Genomic DNA, 24,075 nt, shown 5'->3' on the forward strand with positions numbered 1-24,075 from the left:
ATCACTGAAACATTTCCTTTTCTTTGCTCTTAATGACCTTAAATGTCTACTGAGTGCTGAGAAGACTAAAATGGTCCCGTTGCGCCTCTCTGAAGGGCTTTGAGTTGCTCACTTTATCCATGCTGGTCTTTGTCCACTGTACACATATCACTTAGCGTGTGGTTATAAACTGCCCTTCATTGTTCTATAAGGAATTTGTTCTGGTCCCTTTAAGTACATCACAAACCCTGTACGAATGTCCCACAGTTCCCTATCTATGGATCTAGGGCAAGTTCAGGTGTCTCGAGGGGTCTGGTCACTGGCAGACTGAGCAGACGTGAACTTAGGCTGGTTCTTCTTCCACGCCTCAACCTCAGGCCACAGCACTTTCCTTTGTCCTTGTTCTGAGCCAGAATAGTGGTGCATTCCAACATCAGCTCACTGACGCTAACCAAGTGTCCTACAACAATTCAATTCAGTTCTGACACTGCCTGGAGATTGTGTAGACCCTACAGGTTAAAGGGCAAAGTCCAAACAAGATTGTTCCCATTCCCTGGTGGCTCAGATGGTAAAGCGTCTGCCCGCAATGAGGGAGATCTGGGTTCGATCCCTGGGTTGGGAAGATCCGTTGAAGAAGGAAATGGCAACCTACTCCAGTACTCTTGCTTGGAAAATCCCATGGACAGAGGACCCTGGTAGGCTACAGTCCATGCGGTCTCAAAGAGCTGGACACGACTGAGCAACTGAACTTCCACATCCCAGCTGCAAGTGGGGTCCTCAGACAACTCTGACTTGGCTGCAAATTCAAGGATTCCCATGACCCCCCTTTCAGGTTAAATAATTCATAGAATGACTCAGAACTCAGGAAAGGGCTATTTTTACCATCACTGTTCTATATAAAATATACAAATGAACAGCCAGATGAAGAGATACATAGGAGAGGAGGGCTGGCAGGCTCATGAGCACAGAAGCTGCCATCCCCTCATCTTTGTGATACATTCATAAGCTCACCAGCCAAGCAGGAAGCCTTGTTGTCTAGAGTTTTCATTAGGGTTTCAATACAAAGGGTCAGTTGATTAAATCACTGGCTGTGTGCTTGGCCTCGATCTCCAGCCCTCCTGTCCTCTTGGAAGGTTGGTAGTGGGTGGGGCTGAACGTTTCAACATTCCTCACATGCTTGGCATTTCAGGCATGGCCAATCCATCCTTTGAAACTAAGGACCCACATCTCGTTAGCACAACACAGGGAGGGTTGGAAGGGGCTCCTCCAAATACAAAAGACAGCCCAAATCAGGAAGTTCCAAGGGTTTCTGAAGCTCTTTGCCAGGAACTGGCGACAAAGACCAGATCTATTCTTGTTTATCTGACAGTTGGTATATGTGGTAGTAATCAAACATTAAGTGGATTTATGAAGTTAACACATTTAGACTTCCAAGTGTCTTGAAAGCCAAAGCCAGAGGAGAAAGCCTTTAGATTTGGCAAGAAGCAGCTCACAGATGTGGGGGAAAGGTAGGCTCAGAAGGAAAATGACAACAGTTATACTTATGTAATACATGTCTATCCGCATTAAACAACTGCTGATGTCCATCTAAATATCTATCTCAACAGTCACAATCAGTGTGCAGTTGTAAGCAGAGCCCAGCTCACTACTGGCTTAGGAGACTTTGATTTGCCAGGGCCCCATGGAGTTCTGTGTACAGACAGGAAGAGACGGGAGGCAGGTGAGGTCGAGGAGTATGAGAGCGAGATGACAGAATCACAGGAACCGAGGGCCAGGAAAAAGGTTTCACTCTGGGAAGAGACCCCTCCTCTAAGACTTAAAGGAAAAGGAAGGAGTTAACCGGAAAAATACAGAAGGGTTCACAAATGTGGCACACGTAAAGCTGGATGAGAGCAGAGGTCACTCACGGAACGAGATTTCAGCGAGGTGAGGCGAGACATTACGGAGGACATGGAGGGGATGATTTCAAGAGGAGTTGAAGAAGCTTAGGAAGAGGTAATGGGGCCCATCAAGGGAGGCATGTGTTACTCTTTTATACCATGAACTGATTCTTTAAAAGCTATTGCTTGATGGCCTCTAGAAGCTTCTCCCAGCATTACTAGTCCAGGAATCTATGACTTCTGAGTAAGTGCATCTCGTTGACCATGGAATACATCCCTGCTCCACAACTTCCTGGTGTCTGCACTCTCTTGAAAGAAAGAAATATATGTGCAGGAATAAAACATATCCAAGCAGTCAGAACCACTGGTGAAAAGACACAGGAAGAAGAAAGAAGTAAGTGTATCCGAGAAGGTGATGATAACCAGGGAAAATTTGGGGGTACTTGTTGACACAGAAACTGATGGGAAAACCAAGTATACCTGGGGCAGGTATCTTGGAAGGGCATGGAGCTTTGAACACATGTGGCAGGCACTCTTGGTTGACTGACCCAACCCCCACCCATGGCTGTCTTCACCGCTCCCCTTTTTGGAATCACTTTTAAGCTGCAAGCAACGCATAGCAACGGTTCCGGGTAATGAAACATAAGACTTTGCTGGATGAGGCTTCGAATAAGACACCCTGTGGGTAGGTGTTCTCCACTTTTCTGTCCCTCCAGCCTGATGGTGAACTCGCCACGCAGAGGTGCAACAGCTACTCTCAGTGCCAGGAAGACTCAGCTAGACAACTCAAGAGGGCAGAGCCAGAAGGAGCTAAGGATGAGTGTGCCCCAGGTGACACTCGGCCATCTCTGGAGACATTTTTTTTTTTAAGAATTGGTTTACTTATTTGGCTGTGACGGGTTTTTTTCATCGTGGCACACGGGCTTTCCGGTTGTGCTGCATGGGTTCCAGAGCGTGTGAGCCAAGCTGTCTTGCAGCACGTGGGATCTTAGTTCCCCGACCAGGGATCGAACCCATGTGCCCTGCACTGCAAGGCGGACTCTTAACAGGGAAATCCCTGGAGATGTTTTTGACTATTGCCCTCGGGGGTGGTGCGCCCGCATCTCCTGGGTAGGGAACCAGGGGCTGCGGCTCAACATCTTACACTGCTTACACCATGAAGAACTATCCAGGCCCGAGTACCAACGGTCACGTGGAGACAATCTGCTCCCGGGGAAAGCCTGATGGAGCTGTTGAGTGAGTCCTGTATTGCCCGCCTTAGGATTTCATCAAATGGGACCAAAAAAAGCCAATCGTTTAAGCGCCTGTGTTGGGCTATCTGTAATGTGTGGCCGAGTGAATCTCAAGTTCCTAGAGCAGAGGAAGCTCTTGGATGGAAGCCCATCCCAGGATAATCTCCAGATGACACTTCTTTAGATGACTTTTGGGGGCACTTTCCATGGTTGTATGGGACATCCCGACTTATCTTTGAAGCAGAGAGAAAACAACCATTCAGTCGCTTCTTTCGCTAGAAGATGCCAACACCAACGGTCCCCTCCACCCACGTCACCAGTAGGATCGGCTGGGTCCAAGATCACAGGCCTAAACGAGAGGTTAGGAGTCATTAGAGGCATGCTTTTTCAGAACTGGTGGCCTCAGAATTAGGGGCCCATTCTCTTTTCCATGATAAAACAACGTGTCTTTCTAGCTTAGATGTCAGTCATTCCAATGTACCGAAACAGTTTGAAAGGATTTCCTAGAATTAAATCATATTTATCAGAAAAGTTTTGAAAGCTATTTGTTATTACGCACATGAAGGCATGATATAAACATCTCCCCATGCTGGTGCAACTGAAATATGATTTATCATTTAATCAACTCTATTTCCCAGGTGGCTCAGTGATTAAAGAAAGAACCTGTCTGCCCACACAGGAGATGCAAGTTTGATCCTTGGGTTGGGAAGATCCCCTGGAGGAGGAAATGGCAACCTACTCCAGTATTCTTGCCTGAGAAATCTCATGGACAGAGGAGCCTGGTGGGCTAGAGTCCATGGGGCTGCGAAGAGTCGGACACGACTGAGTGATCGAGCACACACTGTCAAGTTGGTCACACCGTGGCTGGCAAGCCACGGTATCTTTCTCTTTTGTTCCCCTCCTTCCTCCATTCTTTCTCAATGTTCCTTTCTTTTCTCTTGCTTCCCTTGTTTTGGTTCCCTGCTGCTGGCGCTGAGTGGATGCACGAAGATTCCGTCCTATTCTTGAGGATAACCGTTTTGTAGGATGGAGCTGGGAACCTGATCTAAGAAATAACCTGCAGGACCCTTCAGCAGTGAATAATAGCACTATTTCTCAGGGACACTCTTCCAACTCCCACACCTTTTAGACCTGCTAACGAATCCCTGCTTTTCCTTCTGACCTAGAAAGATGAAAGCAACTCAGGACCTGGTACCCTGGTCCTTCCCTCTCTGTTCCTCCTGGATGACATTTCCCCTGCCTCCCTGGAGACCGTGGGAGGTTCTGACGGTCAGCACAGTTCCCTTCTCAGTTTCATATGAGGAATAATGAATCAGGGCCCCTGGGAGGTGAATTCTGGTCACCAAAACAGTGTTGGAGGGAATAAGGTTAAGAAACAGAGGGGTTTGGGGCACCTGGTTCTCTGGATCTGGGTCAGGAGGAAGTTCCTCAGAGTCTCGTCATCAAAACTGTAGTTGACCATCCAGAAGACACAGAGATGCTGATATTGTCTGACCAGCTCCAGGACCGTCCGGAAACCTTCAGCCGTGTCAAAATCCTGTGCTGCACTCCCCTTCTCCCAGGCGTAGATGGTGAGCAGCTCCAAGGCATATTTAGGGGGCAGAGACTCCTTTTGCTTCAACTTGCTTTCACACTGAGGGAGGAGTGGAAACATCAGACGATACTGGTTAAAGCAGGGAGGTGACACGCGCGTAGCAAGAAGGTGCACCGAAGGATGCTGAGGCCACAGCAGAACAATCGAGTCACGAGACTCAGCCCTGGGGGGACCGGTCTGCTGGGGCCTGAGAAGGGCCGCTCTGCAGCTCAAAGGCAGCTGCGCAGGCTTCTTTGCTGAACTCTGCCTGTATGTGCCTTCCCAGAGCTATAACACAGTCTTGTCCTGGATTTCGGTGGCTCGGACTGTAGAGAACCTGCCTGCAATGAGGGAGACCCGAGTTCCATCTCTGGGTCGGGAAGATCCCCTGGAGGAGGGCATGGCACCCACTCCAGTATTCTTGCCTGGGGAATCCCATGGACAGAGGAGCCTGGCGGGCTACAGTCTGTGGGGCCACAGAGTCGGACACAACTTAGCTACTAACACTTTCACCACTTCCTAAAGCCCCGCTCTGTGCTAATTATGTGGCCAGACATTCCACCTGCATCATTCATTCCTGATCCTCCAACGTCCCTACCCAGCAGGCAGAGGTCACCACAATGAAGTCATGATGAAGTGAAGTGACTTGCCCAAGGTCACCCAGGAGCCCTGAGCGCTCTGAGCTCCCTGGGGCTCGGCATAGAGCTGGAAACCACAGATTCAGTCTTTTGCAGCTTCAGGAATCTGGACACAGAAAGGGAACATCTCCCGAAAGAGCAGCTATTGTGTGGGGCTCAGAAAGTGCCCCCATGAGCTGATGGAAGTGAAGGGAGGTAGACCAGTATAGAAAATGCAGCCCCTGGTGCCGCCTGTCACTCCAACCTGCCTTCCAAGAGTAGCATCTGTGTGGGTTATGGGCACTCATCAGTAGGTAAGCCATGCTGGCGACTTGTAGGCACGCACATCCCAACTTCATCCTCCCTTCGGTTCCAGAATTCTTTGGGTGCCAGAGCAAAGGCAAAATAAACCACATGTAGCAGCTTTGGGGGTATGAGGGGCTTACATCTGACCCAACTCAATGGGGTTAGTGATGTGAACGCCACAAAGACACTCAGGTTAAGAGCGGGAAGATTCCTTAATGTAGCTCAGTCCCCACCCAGCATGGGCAAGTGTGAGCACCAGGTAAGTGCTGGTTTCGTGGTCACAGAGTACTGATAAAAATAAAGACCAGGATGGTCCGGTGGCTAAGAATCTGCCTGCCAGTGCAGAGGACTCGCATTCAATCCCCGGTCTGGGAAGACCTCACATGCAGCGGGGCAACTGAGCCCCAAGTGCTACTGAAGCCTGCATGCCTAGAGCTTGTGCTCCAGCACAAGAGAAGCCACCTCAATGAGAAGCCCGTGCACCGCACCAGAGAGCAGCCCCACCTTGCCACAACTAGAGAAAAGCCCAGGCCGCAACCAAGACCTAGTAAAGCCAAAAACAAGTAGAAGCATTTTTAGAAATACAATAAATAGAGAATTAAAAATAATAATAATGGCTCTAGGAAAAGCGCCATCATACCCCTTTGTACCAGTGCTTCACCAGGCGGATTAAATCCTTCAGTTTTGGGGGCAGGGAGCGAACAAAATTGCGCTGTAGCTTCGTGAAACACGCAGAAAATTCTCCCCCCAGGAAAACATCAGAAGGTTTGTACAAATAGATGAGTTCAGCATAGGTCCTGGGGCTGGGTGTGAAGCCAGACTTCAGTTCACCTAGCATGGGCGAGAAATTTACATTATGCTATAGTCTCTCTAGACAGTAACAGATCTCAAAACACTGTTAATATAATTTAATCCTGGAAATTACTTTAACTCTATTAGTGTATGTAAACTACTGATGTCTAACATCTCCAGAGTAGTGAGTTATTATATGGTCTATATGACTATAGATGGCATTATTAAAGGGTTATCTAAATCTGCACTGTCCTACAGGGTAGTCATCAGCCAAGATGGCTATTTGCATTCAAACTCATTAAAGGAAAATTGAAAAATTTAGTTCCTCAGTAGCACTAGCCATATTTCAAGCTCTCCATAGGACATTTTTGTTATTGCAGAAAGGCTTTCTGGACAGTGCTAACCTGAACTTTGGAAACTCTGGCCCCCAGATGACATCTGGCCCCTTTCTTGTTTTTATAAATAAAGCTTTACTGGAACACAGTCATGCTCACTTATTAATGTATTGCCTATGACTGCTTTCAAGCTACAAAGGCAGAGTTGAGTAGTTAGGATGGATACACTATGGTCCTTAAAGCTGAAAATATTTGCTCTCTTATCTTTTACAGGGCTTCCCTGGTGGCTCAGATGGTAAGGAACCTGCCTGCAATGCAGGAGACCCAGGCTGACTGCCAATCTATATACTGTCCTTTCCTCTAAAGACACTAAGAACCATTCAGAAGGAAAGTACCAGAGTCTTCTTGATTTTGATTTGGAAAATGCCTGACATACCCTTGGTTTCTTTTAATACATCATTGTGTATCTGTCAGTTACAAATTGAATTTCCAAAGGAAGTTTTTGCCTATGATTGAAAGTGAACACCCAGATTTCCTGTTTTTGCCTCAGAATTTCTCCCAAAGTCTATTTTTAAAATTTCCTTCCCTAATACTTGAGGCATTTTATCTATAAATGTGTACTGAATTCCTGTGTACCTCATTCTTTGATCTGAGAGGACAATGGCACCCCACTCCAGTACTCTTGCCTGGAAAATCCCATGGACGGAGGACCCTGGTGCTGCAGTCCCTGGGGTCGCCGCGAGTCGGACACGACTGAGTGGCTTCGCTTTCAGTTTTCACTTTCATCATTTGAGAAGGAAATGGCAACCCACTCCAGTGTTCTTGCCTGGAGAATCCCAGGGACAGGGGAGCCTGGTGGGCTGCTGTCCATGGGGTTGCAGAGTCAGACACGACTTAGCGACTCAACAACAGCAACAGCCAGAACCTGCATCATATATTCCCAGGATCTTCCCGACCCAGGGATCGAACCTGCGTCTCCTGCATTGGCGGGCAGATTCTTTACCACTGAGCCACAAGGGAAGCTCTCTGGCTTTCATCAGGATACTGGAATGAGGATAAAAATGCACACAGGTGTAAGATGCTGGTGTCCTTATGTCACCTGTTTGGGCACTGGACCCAAGACTGATTAGTAAGTCATGTGACTTTCCCTCTACCCCGCCCCTGCCTCCATCACACCAGAATCCTTGTTCCTTCTTCCATCACGCCAGAAGCCTCTTCCAGAGGCTCAAATCTCGGGAGTCTTACCCAGGGCATTAAATGCAGGCAGCACATCAAAGTCAACACTTTCATTGAGGACTTTGGATTTCAGAGTGAAGCTCAGCACCCAGGGAGGCTTCCATTTTGAAATCTCAAACTTCACTTCAAAATCCTTCTGCTGCTGACAGGCTTCCAGCTGCTCATGGATTTCCTTGATGATGTGGCAGCTCTCGTTTTTTGGGGAGGTGTAGCTTTTCAGCGAGTCTGCAAACACTACGAGGTTGGCATCAGAGCCAGTCTTCAGAGCCGTGCCTTTCGCAGTCGACCCCCCCTAGGGAAGAAAGGCAAATCGAGATACAGCGTTTTCTAGAGCTTGAGCCCCTCGCCCCTGTGGGCTGGCTCCCGTCGGGCTAATTGATGAGGTTGCCAGGGGTAGTTCCAAGTTTGTGTCTCCAATTAGGGCTGAGTCCTAAGCAGAGTGTTTCATTTTCCCAAGAAATAGAATCCTCTGATTCCAAAGGTGGTTTGTCTCACACTTTTTGAGTTAGTTTTAAATGACCTCCTTCTCAAGTCAATGTCCTAAATACTTCTGGTAAAGACTGCATAGCTTTACAGACTCATGGACACAGAGAACAGACTAGTGGTTACAGAGGGGGAAGGGCGGGGGGCAGGGCCAATAGAGGTGGGGTGTAAGAGGTATAAACTATTAGGGATAAAATAAGCTGCAGTGACATACTGTACACCATGGGGAATAAAGCCACCATTTTATAATAACTATAAATGGAGGGTGCTCAGTCGCTCAGTCCTGTCTGCCTCTTTGTGACCCCATGGACTGTAGCCCGCCAGGCTCCTCTGTCTATGGAATTCTCCAGGCAAGAACATTGGAGTGGGTTGTCGTCTTCTCCTCCAGGAGATCTTCCCAACCCAGGGATCGAACATATATCTCCTGGGTTGCAGGTGGATTCTTTACCACTGAGCCACCATTTAAATTACATTATCTTACAAAATTGTGAATCACTATATCATATACCTTATGTGTGTGTGCCCACTCAGCTGTGTCTGGCTCTTTGAGACCCCATGGACTATAGCCCACCAGGCTCCTCTATCTGTGGGATTCTCCAGACAAGAATACTGGAGTATTGCCATCTCCTCCTCCAGGGGATCTTACCGGACACAGGGATCAAACCTGAGTCTCTCACATCTCTTGCATCGGCAGGTGGATTCTCTACCACTGTGCTACCAGGGAAGCCCAACTTACTGTATAGCTTACTGTACGTTATATGATATTGTACAGCAACGATACTTGAAACCAATCACTTTAAAAAGAGACCATAGTGAGAAAAAAATATCCTCAACTAATAGTGACAATCTAAAATTTTCCCACTACAAGTGAAACACTACAAGCCAAGGATGGGCAAGGAGGGCCAAGCAGCGATCCTTCACCTCTGTGTCAACCGTGGAGGTTAACGCAGAATCGGAAGTCTGCCGTGAACGGGAAGCCCCTGGTGGTCCAGCAGTTAGAACTCAGTGCTCTCAAGGCCGTGGGTTCGATAGCTGGTGGGGGAATAAAGACCCTGCGAGACACACAATGTGCCCCACCCCAGAGCCTATCCCGAGTGACTTAAGCAGTGCCTCAGCACCCCCCGCTGAGTACCGGCATCCCAGGCGCTGCTCTCCCCAGCTCCCCTCCCGCATCCTTTGCCGCACATTTCGGGTGGTCACAACTCTTGCCGAGATCCAGGGACTGCTTAGTTCCCCGCCAAGAACAAAGAAAAAGGCCAGGGCTCACCTGGATAACTTGAATCTTCGTAGTTGAATGTCGAAAGCAATTTTCTTCAAGGAACGAACAGATGATTTTAAGAGCTTTCTTGATCTGGTCTTGGAAAGTCTGGTTGGGCTGGAGAAAGTCCTCGATGAACTTATCTAGCAGATGGCCCGGGGTTACGTAGAGTGGCGCAGGCTGTGGAAGGAGCCAGCTGTGAGATGCCCCCTGCCAGCCACCACCCCCATCCCGCTTCCTCCCCTGCCTTCTCTGTTCCACCGACCCTCCCTCCTGCTCTCCAGCCCTCCAGCTGGTACCTTTGTCATCGTGAGTTCTCACATCACATACCCTAAGCGCATGCTTGAGAGTTCCAGGTGGTGCCCAAGATCTGCCTGAAACAAAAGCTCCCCTCCTTGCTCCTCCTTACCCTCTAGGAGGGATCTGGCTCCTTCTCCCAAACAGGTTTGTGATGCCCCGGGCTCTGAATCACTCTCTCGTTTCCTCTTTCTGTTCTGGCTTCGTCTGCCAATTGCCAGTACCTCCTATGAATAGCTTCTCCTACTGCCATATTCCTTCCTTATTTTCCCATTGGTTGTGGGTATTGTTGACTCCTGATGACCACACTCGTTCCTTTTTTCAAGGTTCTATCAGCCTCTGTTAAACACCCTGTGCCCAGGTGGACTGGGTTTCCAGGCGCTGCTGTAACAAACCACGGTTCTGGAGACTAAACACCTGAAATCAAAGCACGGGCGGGGCCAGGCTCTCTCCCAAGACTCCAGGGAGAATCCTTCCTCGCATCTTCCAGCTTCTGGCAGTCCTGCAGTCCTCCTCGTCTCGTGGCGGCATCACGCCGACCCCTGCCTCTGTTGTCACGTGACCTCGTCCCCTCTGTCTGTCCCTGAGTGTCTTCTTATAAGACCCAGTCATTGGATTCAGAGCCCACGCTGATCCAGGGTGACCCCTTAACTGATGATACCTGCAAAGACCCTGCTTCCAAAGAAGGTCACACGCTGAGGATCTGGGGGGACGCGAATTTTCCGGGACACTATTTGACCCTTCACGGCAGGGGATGTTCCCTCTAAGTGTGTTGAAGAGAGGGATGTCCTGGGGTCAGAGGGGCTGTGTGCTCATTCTGAAGGGGGCAGTTCCTTGCTCTCGAATCAAATGGGGTTGTGGAGAGTGGGACCTGCTCATTCCCTCACACCTGTGGTCGCTTCTGGAAGGAAACCATATTCTGATGGGTAAAGGGGGTCTGCCACCTGACCAGAAGTGCCGTTCTCTCCTCTTCAGTAGAAAACGGCAGATGGCATGCGCCCTGTGGACCACAGCTCAAGATGTCTCACCCGAGCCTCTTCTCTTTGCTGTTTTGCTCAGGCCTCAGTCTGCAGAGGCAGTTTGCTTCTTGCTCCGGGGAGGGAAAACAGCGATACCCCTCCCCAGTGTCTGCGTCCTGCTCTATGACGCTGCCTACCTTATGCGAAGATGGCGCCTTGCAGATATGATCAGACTTGTGTGGATCGATGTGCTTCCCCTTTGGGGGAGGGGAGGGGGAAGTCAATGCATCTGGCCGCGTCATTAGTTCCCATCTCCAGCCTCCCTTCTCACTCTCACCCCCACCCCCACAGTGTGTGAAAGGAGCTCAGGGCCTGATCCAGCATCTGCTAGGGGGGCCACCACGCACGTCCCCTGGGCTCTCTCCATCTCACCTGTCGCCACCTTCTCACCTGCTCCTCTCTTGCAGAAACTAACCTCTCGTTTACAGATGCTCCCATTCCTCTTTGTTCAGCTTCACACTTCACCATCATCTTAATGGAGGGAAGGCCCCTAAGGGTGTGTGTACAGACTGAACTGCGTCCTCCTAAAAACTGCACTGAAGTCCCGACCTCTAGGCTCTATTCTTGTGACCTTATTTGGAAACAGTCTTTGCAAAGAGGTAATCAAGTTAAGGGGCTGCCCCTGGTCGTCCAGTGGTAAAGAATCCACCTGCTAATGCAGGAGGTGCTGGCTTGATCCTTGGGTGAGGACGATCCCTCGGAGCCAGAAATGGCAACCCACTCCAGTATTCTTGCCGAGGAAATCCTGTGGACAGAGGAGCCTGGGCGGCTAGTCCATGGGGTCACAAAAGAGTCGGACAGTGAGCAAACAGTGAAAAGAATCGAGTTGAGATGAGGTCGTTACTGTAGGCCCCTTATTCTGTATGACTGGGGTCCTTATAAGAAGAGCAGAGAGATGCAGAGACAGACAAGCATGCTGTGAAGACGCAAGAGAGGCTCATGCGACAACGGAGGCAGGGACTGGGGTGACGCTGCCACACGCCAAGGGTTTCTTGCAACCATCAGAAGCTGGAAGAGGCATGGAGGCACTCTCCCTTGGAGCCTTCAGAGGGAGCACGGTCCTGCTGATGCCTTAATCTTGGGCTTCTAGTCCCCAGAACTGAGATGGAATACATTTCTGTTGCTTTAAGCCACTAGTGTGTGGCACTTTGTCACAGCAGCTCTGGGCAACCAACTTAGGGTGATCTTGGATAGACTGTAGTCCAAGTGTCAGGCGGGCCCTGTCTGCAGCAGCACACCAGCTGAGCTGGAAAGTCCTCTCACCAGAACATTCCAAGATGGTCCGGGTGACTCGTTCTCCCTGAGAGAATGCAACCAGTTTTGAGCTTCTTGTTTTAGCAGTAGCCAGCAGGTGTTATCTGTGCTCACATTATTGGTTGGGTCAGTTGGATCCAAGATTACTGGCCTATAAATTCCATTAGGTTAAAAAATAATAATCAGTTGGCTTGCTAGTGGGAGAAGAAATCAGTTTAAGGGAAAGAGGCTGGACTGGGCACCCAGGAATCTGTATTTTACCTCCTGCGGTTCCTCCCAATTGCTGAAGTGCTTTGTCTAAGATGTCTAGCCTCTGGTCCTGTTTGCTCTGCTTCACGGATATGTTCCATTCATCAGCTAATAAAAGGGTCTCCTCTTTTTGCTGACCTGTCTCCTTAGCCCCTTCTTTCTATGAGGGGAAGTGCTTGCTTTGCGGACAAAAGTTGACAGTGGTTTGGAATGTGAGAAATGTTGAAGCATCCTCTTTCAGACGGACCTCTCTTTGCCTCCTTACCCACTGCAGCTGGTGGTCTTTTGATAGATCCCCTGTCTGGGGAAAGTGTGGATGGACTCCCATTCTAAGGGGGCACAGCCTGGCATGCGGATAAAGAGGGAAGGAGAGACGGAATGGGAAGTTTGGTACCTTGGGGCTTGGAGCTGGCTCAGCAGGATGTTGCGGACAGTCTCATCTCCAAAGTTGTAGTTGACTGTCCAATAGACACACAGCTGCTTCTGCTTCTCGATGAGCCTCAGAACAGTCCTGACACCTTCAGCCATATCAAAGTCCTCGGCTCCACACCCCTGTTCCCAGGCATAGATCGTAAGCAGCTCCAGTGCATATGGAGGCAGCAGGGAGGAACTGATCAGCTTTTCCTGGCACTGCGAGAGGAGAGAAGGCTGGCAGATAACTTGGGACCCATGCCAGGGGTCTGAAAGCAAGAAACTAGAAGTCTATAGGAAGTCACCATCCCCTGCTAGTGACCGAAATGATATTGTGGCTAAATCCCATAGACTGACAATAGCAAGTGTCGACAAGAGTGTGGAGCACCCGGAACTATCATACGCAGCTGACGGGAGTGTGAACTGGCGCGCCCATTTGGGAGCAATATTCAGCTGTATTTACCAAAGTTAAATTCAATCTCTATAGTCCACATACTTACTCATATATGCCACGTGTATATGTATACACATACACATACATAGTCATATGTGTAGTTAAGTCGCCTCAGTCGTGTCTGACTCTTTGCAACCCCAGGGACTGTAGCCTGCCAGGCTCCTCTGTCCATGGGGATTCTCCAGGCAAGCATACTGGAGTGGGTTGCCATGCCCTCCTCATCCATATATATATATAAAATATGTGACTATATACTACATATATAAGGTATGTGGACCTCCCAGGCGGAGCAGTAGTAAAAGATTCCACCCCACCGGATGATGCAGGAGAGGCAGAAGGCCTGGGCTTGATCCCTGAGTCAGGAAGATTCCCTGCGGGAAGAAACGGTGCCCCTCTCCAGTACTCTCGCCTGGGAAATCTCATGGACAGAGGAGCCCGGTGGGCTACAGCCCATGGGGTTGCAAAGAGTTGGACACGACTGAGCACCTGAGTGTGCACGCGCATGCACACGCACACACACACACGCACACACACACACGCACACACACACGCACACACACGCGCACACACACACGCACACACACACGCACACACACGCACACACACGCGCACACACGCGCGCACACATGCGTGCACACACGCGCGCACACACGCACGCACACACGCACGCACACACGCACACACACATGCACACACATGCACACACGCACGCACACACGCACACGCACGCACACATGCACACGCATGCGCGCACACACACACGCACATGCACACACACACACGCACACACACACACACAGTATGCCTTATAGCACAGCAGCTTCACTCCTGCATTTTTACCCAAGAGGAACTGACTGCTTAAAGCCACCAAAAAAAAAAAAAAAAGACGTAGGGGAATATCCATTGCAGCCTAATTCATGACAGCCCCAATCTGGGAATGACCCATATGTCCCTTAGCAGTGGAATGCATCCAAGTACAGTGTATTAACGCAATGGAATAGTATCAAACAGGGAAGAACCACTACTCCCTGCAACAATATGGAAAAACCTCTCAGGCCTAATACTGAGCAAAAGGTGGCAGTCGTAAAGTACATTCACTATGATTCCGTTGACATCGAGTTTAAAAACAAACAAAACTAGTCTGCGGCGACAGATGTTAGGACAGAGGTTTGTTTGGGAGCAGTATGGACTGGGAGTGCGCAGCCTGCTGGGGTCCAGGAAATGTGCCCTATTTTGATCTGAGGATTGCCTAAAAGGCTACAATAATGCACTGAGCTGTATTCCTTTGTGTGTGTGTGTGTTTGTGGCATGTGGGATCTTACTTCCCCTACCAGGGTGCGAACCTGCACCCCCTGGATTGGAACGGTAGTATCCTAACCCCTGGACCACCAGTAAAGTCCTGAGCTGTATTCTTGAATGTGAACACGTTCAGTTCAGTTCAGTTCAGTCACTCAGTCGTGTCCAATTCTTTGTGACCCTGTGGACTGTAGCCCAGCAGGCTCCTCTGTCCGTGGGATTCTCCAACCAAGAATACCAGAGTGGGTTTCCTCCTCCAGGGGATCTTCCTGGCCCAGGGTCTCTTGCATTGCAGGCGGCTTCTTGACTGCCACCATTCTTAACGTTATTGTATTGACACTTTACCCAAGATGAATCATCTCAGTCAAAGGGAAACAGATGATCGATAGCAATGGACACACAATCTGAAATTTACCTTTTGAAACCAGTGCTTTACCAAGAGGATCAAATCCTTTAGTTTGCTGGGATAGTTGCTAAAAAACTTCTCCTGGAGTTCCGTGAAGCAGACTGAGAACTCACCAGGGCTGGCTTTCACCATATCCAAGGATCTTTTGAGCTCTTGATAGCTCCAGAGGCGAGACTTCTCACCTAAGCCTGGTGTGAAAGAGAAGCAGAACTGATTTTCAGGGAACCTAGGTTTGGTGAGCCCACAAAGAAGGCTGGATGCAACTAGATAGCACGCGCTCACTGCTTCATCTAGGAGAGAATGGGGTATTTGCATAAAAGGTGAGGGGTGGTCTGTCCTGCTGGATGATAAAATGTAGTTAGGCTAATACTTAGTAAAGAACGTAATTTTAAAATTCCCCTGTAGTTTACTTTTCTCAGAAATGAAATGAAATGCCAGTCACTCAGTCGTGACCACCAAGGAAGCCCTGCTTTTCTCAGAAAGCAACCACTATTGTTTAGTCTAGGAGAAGGCGATGGCACCCCACTCCAGTACTCCTGCCTGGAGAATCCCATGGACGGAGGAGCCTGGTGGGCTGCAGTCCATGGGGTCGCTGAGGGTCGGACACGACTGAGCGACTTCACTTTCACTTTTCACTTTCATGCATTGAAGGAAATAGCAACCCACTCCAGTGTTCTTGCCTGGAGAATCCCAGGGACGGGGGAGCCTGGTGGGCTGCCGTCTATGAGGTTACACAGAGTCGGACACGACTGAAGTGAGTTAGCGGCAGCAGGGGAAAAAAAAAAAAAAGAGAGAGAGAGATTCAAGTTTGGAATGTGTCACTCTTCCGCCATCTCGTGGAAGCTTCTGGATACTTCATGTGAGGAAGACCTGGTCTGTCGTTCTCACGTCATCCTTGCATGACGGGGAGAAGTCAGCTGAGGGCCCTCTGGTCTTATCTCCAACCACTGTGCTCTGAACCAGAGGAGAGAACATAGAATTTCCTACGAATTCTGAGTCATAGGTATTGTTTGGTTTAGAAAAAAAAGAGAGATTCAAGTTTGGAATGTGTAACTCTGCCGCCATCTCGTGGCAGCTCCTAGATACTACATGTGAGGAAGACCTGCTCTTTCCGTTCTTACATCATCCTTGCATGACGGGGAGAAGCCAGCAGAGGGCGCTCTGGCCTTATCTCCAACCACCCTGCTGTGAACCAGAGAAGTTCAGTTCAGTTCAGTCACTCAGTCGTGTCCGACTCTGCAACCCCATGAACCGCAGCACGCCAGGCCTCCCTGTCCATCACCAACTCCCGGAGTCCACCCAAACCCATGTCCATTGTGTCGGTGATGGCATCCAACCATCTCATCCTCTGTCGTCCCCTTCTCCTCCTGCCCTCAATATTTCCCAGCATCAGGGTCTTTTCAAATGAGTCAGCTCTTCGTATAAGGTGGCCAAAGTATTGGAGTTTCAGCTTCAACATCAGTCCCTCCAATGAACACCCAGAGTGATCTCCTTTAGGATGGACTGGTTGGATTTCCTTGCAGTCCAAGGGACTCTCAAGAGTCTTTTTTAACACCACAGTTCAAAAGCATCAATTCTTCGGCGCTCAGCTTTCTTTATAGTCCAACTCTCACATCCATACATGATACTGGAAAACCCATAGCCTTGACTGGACGGACCTTTGTTGACAAAGTAATGTCTCTGCTTTTGAATATGCTATCTAGGTTGGTCATAAGTTTCCTTCCAAGGAGTAAGAATCTTTTAATTTCATGGCTGCAATCACCATCTGCAGTGATTCTGGAGCCCCCCAAAATAAAATCAGCCACTGTTTTCCCCATTTCCCCATCTGTTTGCCATGAACCAGAGGAGAGAACATAGGATATCCTACGAATTTTGAGTCACACTGTCTCTTCACCTTGTCTCCAGCCCCTTCTGCTGAAATGGAGCAGGACCCTATGGTCCTTGCCTCCTCCCACCCCCACCATGCTCTCTGTCTGCTTTTTGCCTGGGGAAAACTTTAGTCAAAGGATAAGTTTAACCAGAGAGATGAGAACATGCAGAAACAAAGAAAAAGAGTCAAAGCCCAAATAATAATAATGTAGTCATTAAACATAATTGAGCTACAGTCCATGGGGTTGCAAAGATTCAGACTCCACTAAACGACTAACTCAACATTAAGTTTAGTCAAGGACCTTTCAGAGTTTCCTTCTCGGGGATTATAGATAACATTCTGAGCCATATCCATGAGCTGTCATATAGATACTGAAACTCCAGGTGGAAAAAGTTAACTACACGACGGCCAGACTATGCCCATGACACGAGCTGCCGCAGTTCTGAGAATGGACCCCAAAGAAAATGGAAACAAGCCAACACCGGAACTGAAGATAAACTGCACCTAAAGCAATTGAGATGACGCTGCTCAGATCACTGATGACCAGTTTGAAGATGACTGTCAGAGCTGACTGTACTTTTTCTTCATGTAGCCCCCTCCCTCGGTCTAAAAAAGCTCGTCCCCACTGACGATCGGCGGGAGGCGTTGACCTTTGGACAGATGTCTGCCCTCCCCCAAAGTTGCTGGCATCTGAAATAGAGCTAACTTCCCTTTCCATCAGCTTGGCCTATTTATTGACTTTGGACGGTGAGCAGCTGGGCCCACACACTTTGAGTGAGTAACACTTTGAGTCAGGCATGTATTCTCAATCCTTACTGTCCGAAAGGCCCTGGAAGTTAGCTTTTTCTGGCTTTGATCTTACCGTTGGACAAAGGCGGGTTAGTAGTAGGATCAGGGTGAGAATTCAGGGCTGCCTAACTCACAAACTGCTGCATTTTTCCCTCTGAACTAGGTCACCTTTCTGTGAATGTGAGTCATCAGGTTCTGTGTGTGTGTGTGTGTGTGTGTGTGTGTGTGTGTGGTGTGTGTGTGTCCACCTTGAAGGCACCAGGCCTGACTCTTAAAAGACTCGGGCTTTTATTCTAGTTCTGTCAGTAACTGAGTGTGTGGCCCTGGATACAGTCATTTCTTTCTGATTCCATTTGTTTAATGAGGGATTGGATGTCAACTCTGATAATTAAGTTTGTGATAATATATATACCTAATGCTTGAGACTAAGCTGTGACTATGGTGAGTCTTATCCACTCAATAAACCAACCATCCATCCACCCAGTCAACCATCCATCCATCCAGTCAGCCATCCATCCATCCACCCAGTCAACCATCCTCTCATCCATCCATCCATCCATCCATCCAGTCAACCATCCTCTCATCCATCCATCCATCCATCCAGTCAACCATCCTTCCATCCAACCATTGATCCATTCAAACAGTTGCCCATGGAAGATCCTTGCCTTGACATTGACCTGATTAGAGAGCAACTGCAAACCTGCTCTAGCTGAACTTTTCTCAGATGTTTTCCCCATCCTCCACCTCTAGCCAACGTTTATTCTAGTTTACATCTTCACTATGGTCCGCAGAAGAGCAGCAACCACCGTGAAGCTGGTTGAAAATACAGAATTCTGGACCCCAATCTCTTGAATCAGAGTCATCATTTTAACAAGTTTCTCAGGGGATTTGTGTGCATATCACAGTTTGAGGAACTCTAGGTTCTAGAGTCTAGAACAGTTCCTCCAAAGTCAGTTAGGAGTTAAAGGAGAGGTTCTAAAGAACAGAGTAAGCTCAAGGTAGGAGGGGTCTTCTCTCTTGAAAGTCTTCCCTGGTGGCTCAAACAGTAAAGAATATGCCTGCACTGCAGGAGACGAGGGTTTGATCCCTGGCTGGGGAAGATCCCTTGGAGAAGAGAATGGCAGCCCACTCCAGTATTCTTGCCTGGAGAATTCCATGGACAGAGGAGCCTGGCAGGTTACAGTCCATGGGGTCACAAAGAGTCGGACACAACTGAGTGATTAACACTTTCACTTTCTTTTCACTTTCAGTGGTATTTATTCCATCCCCATGCTACCCACCACCCCTTTCATTGGCTTTGTTCTCTTGACAAGCCCTTCTAGACCCATACCTCCAACCCTGCCCACCACCCTGCACACCCAGGAGGGCTCACCCAGAGCGTTGAAGGCAGGCAGCACGTTGAAAGTGATGCTCTGCTGTTTTGTGGAAAGCTGGACAGTGACCCTGGAGCTCCTATTGGTGTTCTGGAGCTCCATCTTGGCTGCCAGATTCAGCGTGGACTCACAGTGCTTCATCTGTGCCCAGATTTTGCTGAGGAGTTCATATTGTCTTTTTTCCTGGTCCTGGAATTGCTCAAGGTCCCGGAAGAAGACGACAAGGGTACCATCGGAGTTGCCTCTCAAGACCGTTCTCCGGCCGTAGGAGCCGCCCTACCAGCAACAGAGAGGCAGATGTGAAAGTCTGAACCCTCTGGGGTCACTGGGCACCCCAACAGGCAGAAGTATTTCTCAACTCGAGTAGAAGTCCCACACGTCTGGTGTTCATCTGTCCACCCAAAGAGCTGAATCAGGACATGCACAGCGGCATCTCCCCCACAAGCCCCAAACAGAAGGCAACTTGGATGACCATCAGCAGGAGAGCAGACACAACGGAATGCATGGCAACAACAAAATGAGAAAACAACAGCTGCACGCAACGACGTGCGCTTCATCGGCCGATGCGTCGAAAACAAAGCCCACACGTTAAAGCCGCGCAGCGCACGATGCCTTTTAGACAGGGAGACCAACCTGCTCAGTTTTAGCCCCGAGACGTCCATGTCCCAGAAAACCCTTCAGTCGCAGACAAACCCGGAAGGTTGGTCACTCTATACAAAGTTTAAAAACAGGCAAAACTAATCTATGCTGTTAGAAGTCAGGAGAGTGGTTGGCTGGGGTTGAGGGTAATGACTGGACAAGGGGCCCCGGGACTCTTGGGTAGGGGCTGGGAAGATTTTATTTCTTGATCTGGGTATAGGTCACACATGTATGTTGTCTGTGGCAATCCATCAAGCTGTACACAGATCTGTGCACTTGTTGTACATATTTTTTTAATGAGAGAAAAGTTAACAAATTTGAGAGGTAGGACTGCGCAGTGGTTAAGGGTGCATGCTCCCAAATTGTCGCCACTGTTTAGCCACCAGGGAAGCCCCTTTAGTCGCTCAGTCATGTCCAATTCTGCGACCCCACCCACTGTTGCCCACCAGGCTCCTCTGTCCACGGGATTTCCCAGGCAAGAATACTGGAGTGGGCTGCCATTTCCTTCTCCAGGGGGTCTTCCTGACCCAGGGATCGAACCCATGTCTCCTGCACCTCAGGGTGGATTCTTTGCCACGGAGCCCCCAGGGAAGCCCTCCCAAATAGATGACCTGAGCTTAAAATCCCAGGTCGAATGCCAACTAATAACTTCCCCAAGCTCCATTTTCCTTATCTGGGCCAAGACGGGAGACACCATGTGTCCAGGTGTCTTTACTCCTAAGGCTAGTGGGTGTGTGTAGGGGCGGAGGCCAGAAAGCAGTGACTGCAGAGAAGAGCGATTCTGGTGCTGGAGAGCACGGGGGTGGGGCCCGGCATACACAATCCCCTCCCCACCCTAGGGTCCTGGCAGCTTCCCAGCATCATTTCTTTCTCAAAATTCCAGAATCTTCAGCCTCCACCCTAGGGTTTGTGCCAGAGCACCAAACATGTCTAACCGATGAGGCTTCCCACCTCCTCAGTGTTGAGAAATCACAGAACATCCTTGAATAGTTTTATTGAACTCTTGTAGGCCCAGTTTACTCGTCTGTAAAATGGGGAGGGTAAAAATGACATAAGTAACCACAGCTAATTTACTGCTGTGGCTTTGTACCAAGTTCTTGCCAGAACATTATGTGTTTAAGCCTCTTAACACTTGGCACTATTATTCCCCTCCCCTTTTACACATTCGGACACTGAGGCACAGAGAGGTTAAGCAACCTACCCCGGGTCACACAGCAGTAAGGGGCAGAATCAGCGCTCTCCCAACCGGTACCCCTAAACTCTACACCCTGTTCCATCATATCACTCGAGTATGGGCTTAGACAAGGTGATTCTTGCGCACCCAGGGCCCAGAACACGGCAGGTGCTCAGCACCAAGTCCTTCTGCCTCCTGGGTCCCAGAAGCACTGACCCCAGCCATCTACTCACTTTGGCCACCCCTGTCACCGTGAGGGACTGGCAGGGTTCCTGCAGGACTGCACAGATGGTGTCCACTGACTGGTCGATGTATTTCTGACAGTCTTCAGAGGGCCTCAGGTAGTTCTGGATAAACTCCTCCAGTTTCTCAGAAGGCTGTTCATAGAGGTGGGACTCCCAGCTGCCCATGGCTCTGACTGGCTGCTGAGATGACAGCTGGTGGCAGAGCGGGAGGCTGAGGAGAATAAGGAACTTCTGTGTGCAGGGGGAGGAGAGGGGAGAAAACCGAAACTCACACCAGGGGAAAAGGAAACTCAGAGTCTTCCGGCCCAACCCAGGCCTCGCCCCCAGCCTGTCTGCTGCTCTCAAGGGAGGCTTGTAGTTAAAAACATGGCCCCTTGAGCTGGATTATGAGGGCTTGATATGGGTTAGGTCTGTGTCTTTGAGCACACTGCCAGCCCTTTTTGTACCTTGATTTCCCCATCTGTAAAATGGGGGTAACAGTGGTACCTATCTCACAGGCTTAATACAAAGATTAAAATACTTGCAAAGTGCTTAGAACAGGATCTGGTATATGGCTAGTGCTGTAAAGTGTTTGTAAAGCAAGTAATTTCATAGGGGGCCAGAGGTCTTTTTTTTTTTTTTAATAATTGAAGTATAGCTGATTTAAAATATTGTGTTAGTTTTCAGGAGTTCAGCAAACTGATTCAGTTATATTTATATCTATCTATCTATATATCTATATATATATATAAAATGTAAAAAATCATTTTCCCAGAGGTCATCTTTTGAGACTCCTTCCCCTTTCCCCTGTTCCCAATGGTTTGGGAATTCAAAGTTGATGATAACAGTGAGGAGAAGAGACCAGAGAGGGCCCTGACTTGTTTCAGGACACACAGCAAGGCAAGGGTTCAGCCACTTGGATTTTAGTTCTGCCCCTGAGCAAACCCAGGTCCCCAGAGGTCTGCTACTGGGTGCCCAGTCCCTCAGCACACACATGAACACCTGCCAGGTTTCATCGGGCATTTAACCACCCCCAGCAAGGAAGGAAAACATGCCCAGGAGCACATAGGCCAGAGAGGAGACAGGAGTCCAACTCTTGTGTCCAGGACCATGAGAAGGAAACACCTGGGCAGCTCCCACTGGCTCCCTCTGTAACACAGAAGGCAAACATCTCCAAGGTGGGACAGGAACAGACCCCTTTCTCTGCTGTGATGATTGATTTTGTTATTATTATCTTTCAAATGGCGATTACTTATCTGTAGTTTTTGGCTGTGCTGGGTCTTCGTTGCTGTCAGCGGGCATTTTCTAGTTGTAGCGAGTGGAGGCTACTCTCCAGCCGTGGCTTCTTATTACCGTGACTTCTCTTGTTGCAGAGTTCAGGCTCCAGGGTATGCAGGCTCAGTAGTTGTGGCACACAGGGCTTAGTTGTTCTGTGGCATGTGGGATCTTCACAGACCAGGGGTTGAACTTCTGTCCTCTGCATCGGCAGGCAGATTCTTAACCACTGGGCCACCAGGAAAGTCCTGTGATGACTGGTTTCGTATGTCAACTTGACTATGACCAAGGTACTCAGATATTTGGTCAAACATTCTTCTAGAATTTTTTTTTTTCAATATACTTTTAAGATGAGATCAACATTTGTAAACTTTGGGGAAAGCAGATTATTCACTCTAATGTGGATGGGCCTCATCCAATCAGGTGAAGGGATGAAAAGAAAAAGGTCTGATCTCTCTCTGAGGAGGAGGCAATTCCACAAGCAGACACTTCTTTGGGTTTCCAGCTACCCTGGCCACCTTACCCTGCAGAATTTGGACTCACTGGCCCCTTCAATGGCACAGCCAATTCCTTAAAACAAATTTTTCTCTAAATCTAGATTTATAAAACCAGTTGGTTCTAATAACCTCAAAAGTAAAGCAACCAATTAAAGCAAACCCAGCAAAATGGGTTTGTTTGGGAACAGTAAAGAATTTCAATTTAGGACAAGCAGGCAATATCAGAAAGCCATAGGCAAGTCCAGCCAAGGAAGAAGAGGAATATTGCATTATAGAGAAAAAAGAGGAAGTTAGGAGGGGTTGTTTGAACACACGTCTGTTGGAGGAAAGCAAGAATTCAGGGTGATGATAGGTTCTCCCTGGCTCGGTTGCCAGGGGAGTTGGCTTCCTCCAGGAGCCATGTAATGTACATCTTTCCCGTCCTGGCCCGTCACTGACGATTTTTCCCTGTTGATCATCTTCCTGTTGGGGGTGTGTTAACTGACTTGTCTTTCCTGGGACTGGTCTCCAGAGGCATTTGAGCTGCGAGAGCGCCCTCTTCTGGTCTTCTGACTCCATGAGGTTTCTGTTTGCGAGTTCATTTTCACAGCTTGGTTTCCCTGGAGAAACTTGATGATCGCTCCTGTCCATAAAGGGCCCTTCCCTGCCCTTTTCTGACTTCTAAAACACCTAGAGGTAGGCTGGGTTTAGGTCATAAGGCTTCTGCCCGGGTCCAGCCCCAGTGGATCCAGGGTGATTCGAAGGTGGGGATGGAGTCGGCGTCCTTGGAAAAATACATATTTAATTACAGGTATATAGAGAGATTAGAAACGGATAGTGTAGTAGGAAGATTAGTGGAGAAAAAGAGGCTGAATAACTTGGTTTACGTGGAATAGCATCCATGCTCCAGATGGGAATTCAGCCAGAAAAACGGGAGCAAGAAAGAAGCGACATGGGGGAATCAGTCTTTCCGGAAACTGATCCGATTTCTTTATTTTGGGTTTGCTTATATACCTTTTGTTACACATAGGGATGAATACAGAGTCACGCAGGGGTCAGCAGTCCTGACCTTTATCAAAATCAGGTGCTTCACATAAAAAGGTCTTAGGGATTTTATGATCCTTTCTTTCTGATAACAAAAAACTTATTTTTTCCAAGGGTGTTTTTTCTTAAACCAG

General features: G+C 48.8%; 1 protein-coding gene across 3 annotated transcripts; it reads right to left on the minus strand.

Moving 5' to 3' along the window:
- Positions 1–840: 840 nt before the first annotated feature.
- On the minus strand, positions 841–23,616 carry OAS2 (2'-5'-oligoadenylate synthetase 2). Of its 3 annotated transcripts, XM_040250822.1 has the most exons (11): positions 21,156–21,231; positions 19,743–19,819; positions 19,109–19,385; positions 15,087–15,265; positions 12,905–13,140; positions 12,271–12,412; positions 9,701–9,871; positions 7,960–8,242; positions 6,228–6,418; positions 4,486–4,724; positions 841–3,440 (listed from the first exon to the last, which is right to left on the minus strand). In XM_040250822.1, exons 3-11 carry the CDS (start codon positions 19,248–19,250, stop codon positions 3,272–3,274), a joined length of 1,752 nt encoding a protein of 583 aa, XP_040106756.1. In that variant the 5' UTR covers positions 19,251–19,385; positions 19,743–19,819; positions 21,156–21,231; the 3' UTR covers positions 841–3,271. The 3 variants fall into 3 exon arrangements, with proteins under 3 accessions (XP_040106756.1, XP_040106754.1, XP_040106755.1); XM_040250820.1 differs by lacking the exon at positions 19,743–19,819 and having other exon boundaries at positions 21,156–23,616; XM_040250821.1 differs by having other exon boundaries at positions 19,109–19,819.
- Positions 23,617–24,075: the final 459 nt, after the last annotated feature.

Source organism: Oryx dammah, unplaced genomic scaffold (assembly GCF_014754425.2).
Source record: "Oryx dammah isolate SB20612 unplaced genomic scaffold, SCBI_Odam_1.1 HiC_scaffold_12, whole genome shotgun sequence".
Lineage (NCBI taxonomy): Eukaryota > Metazoa > Chordata > Mammalia > Artiodactyla > Bovidae > Oryx > Oryx dammah.

Coding starts and splice junctions, on each gene's coding strand:
- OAS2 (XM_040250820.1), bottom strand. CDS start 21,332: ATGGGCAGCTGGGAGTCCCACCTCTATGAACAGCCTTCTGAGAAACTG. Junction 8,243..9,700: donor CGAAGATTCAAGTTATCCAG/GTGAGCCCTGGC, acceptor TTTCTTCCCTAG/GGGGGGTCGACTGCGAAAGG. Junction 3,441..4,485: donor ACCCAGATCCAGAGAACCAG/GTGCCCCAAACC, acceptor CCTCTCGTTTAG/GCCTGTGATCTTGGACCCAG.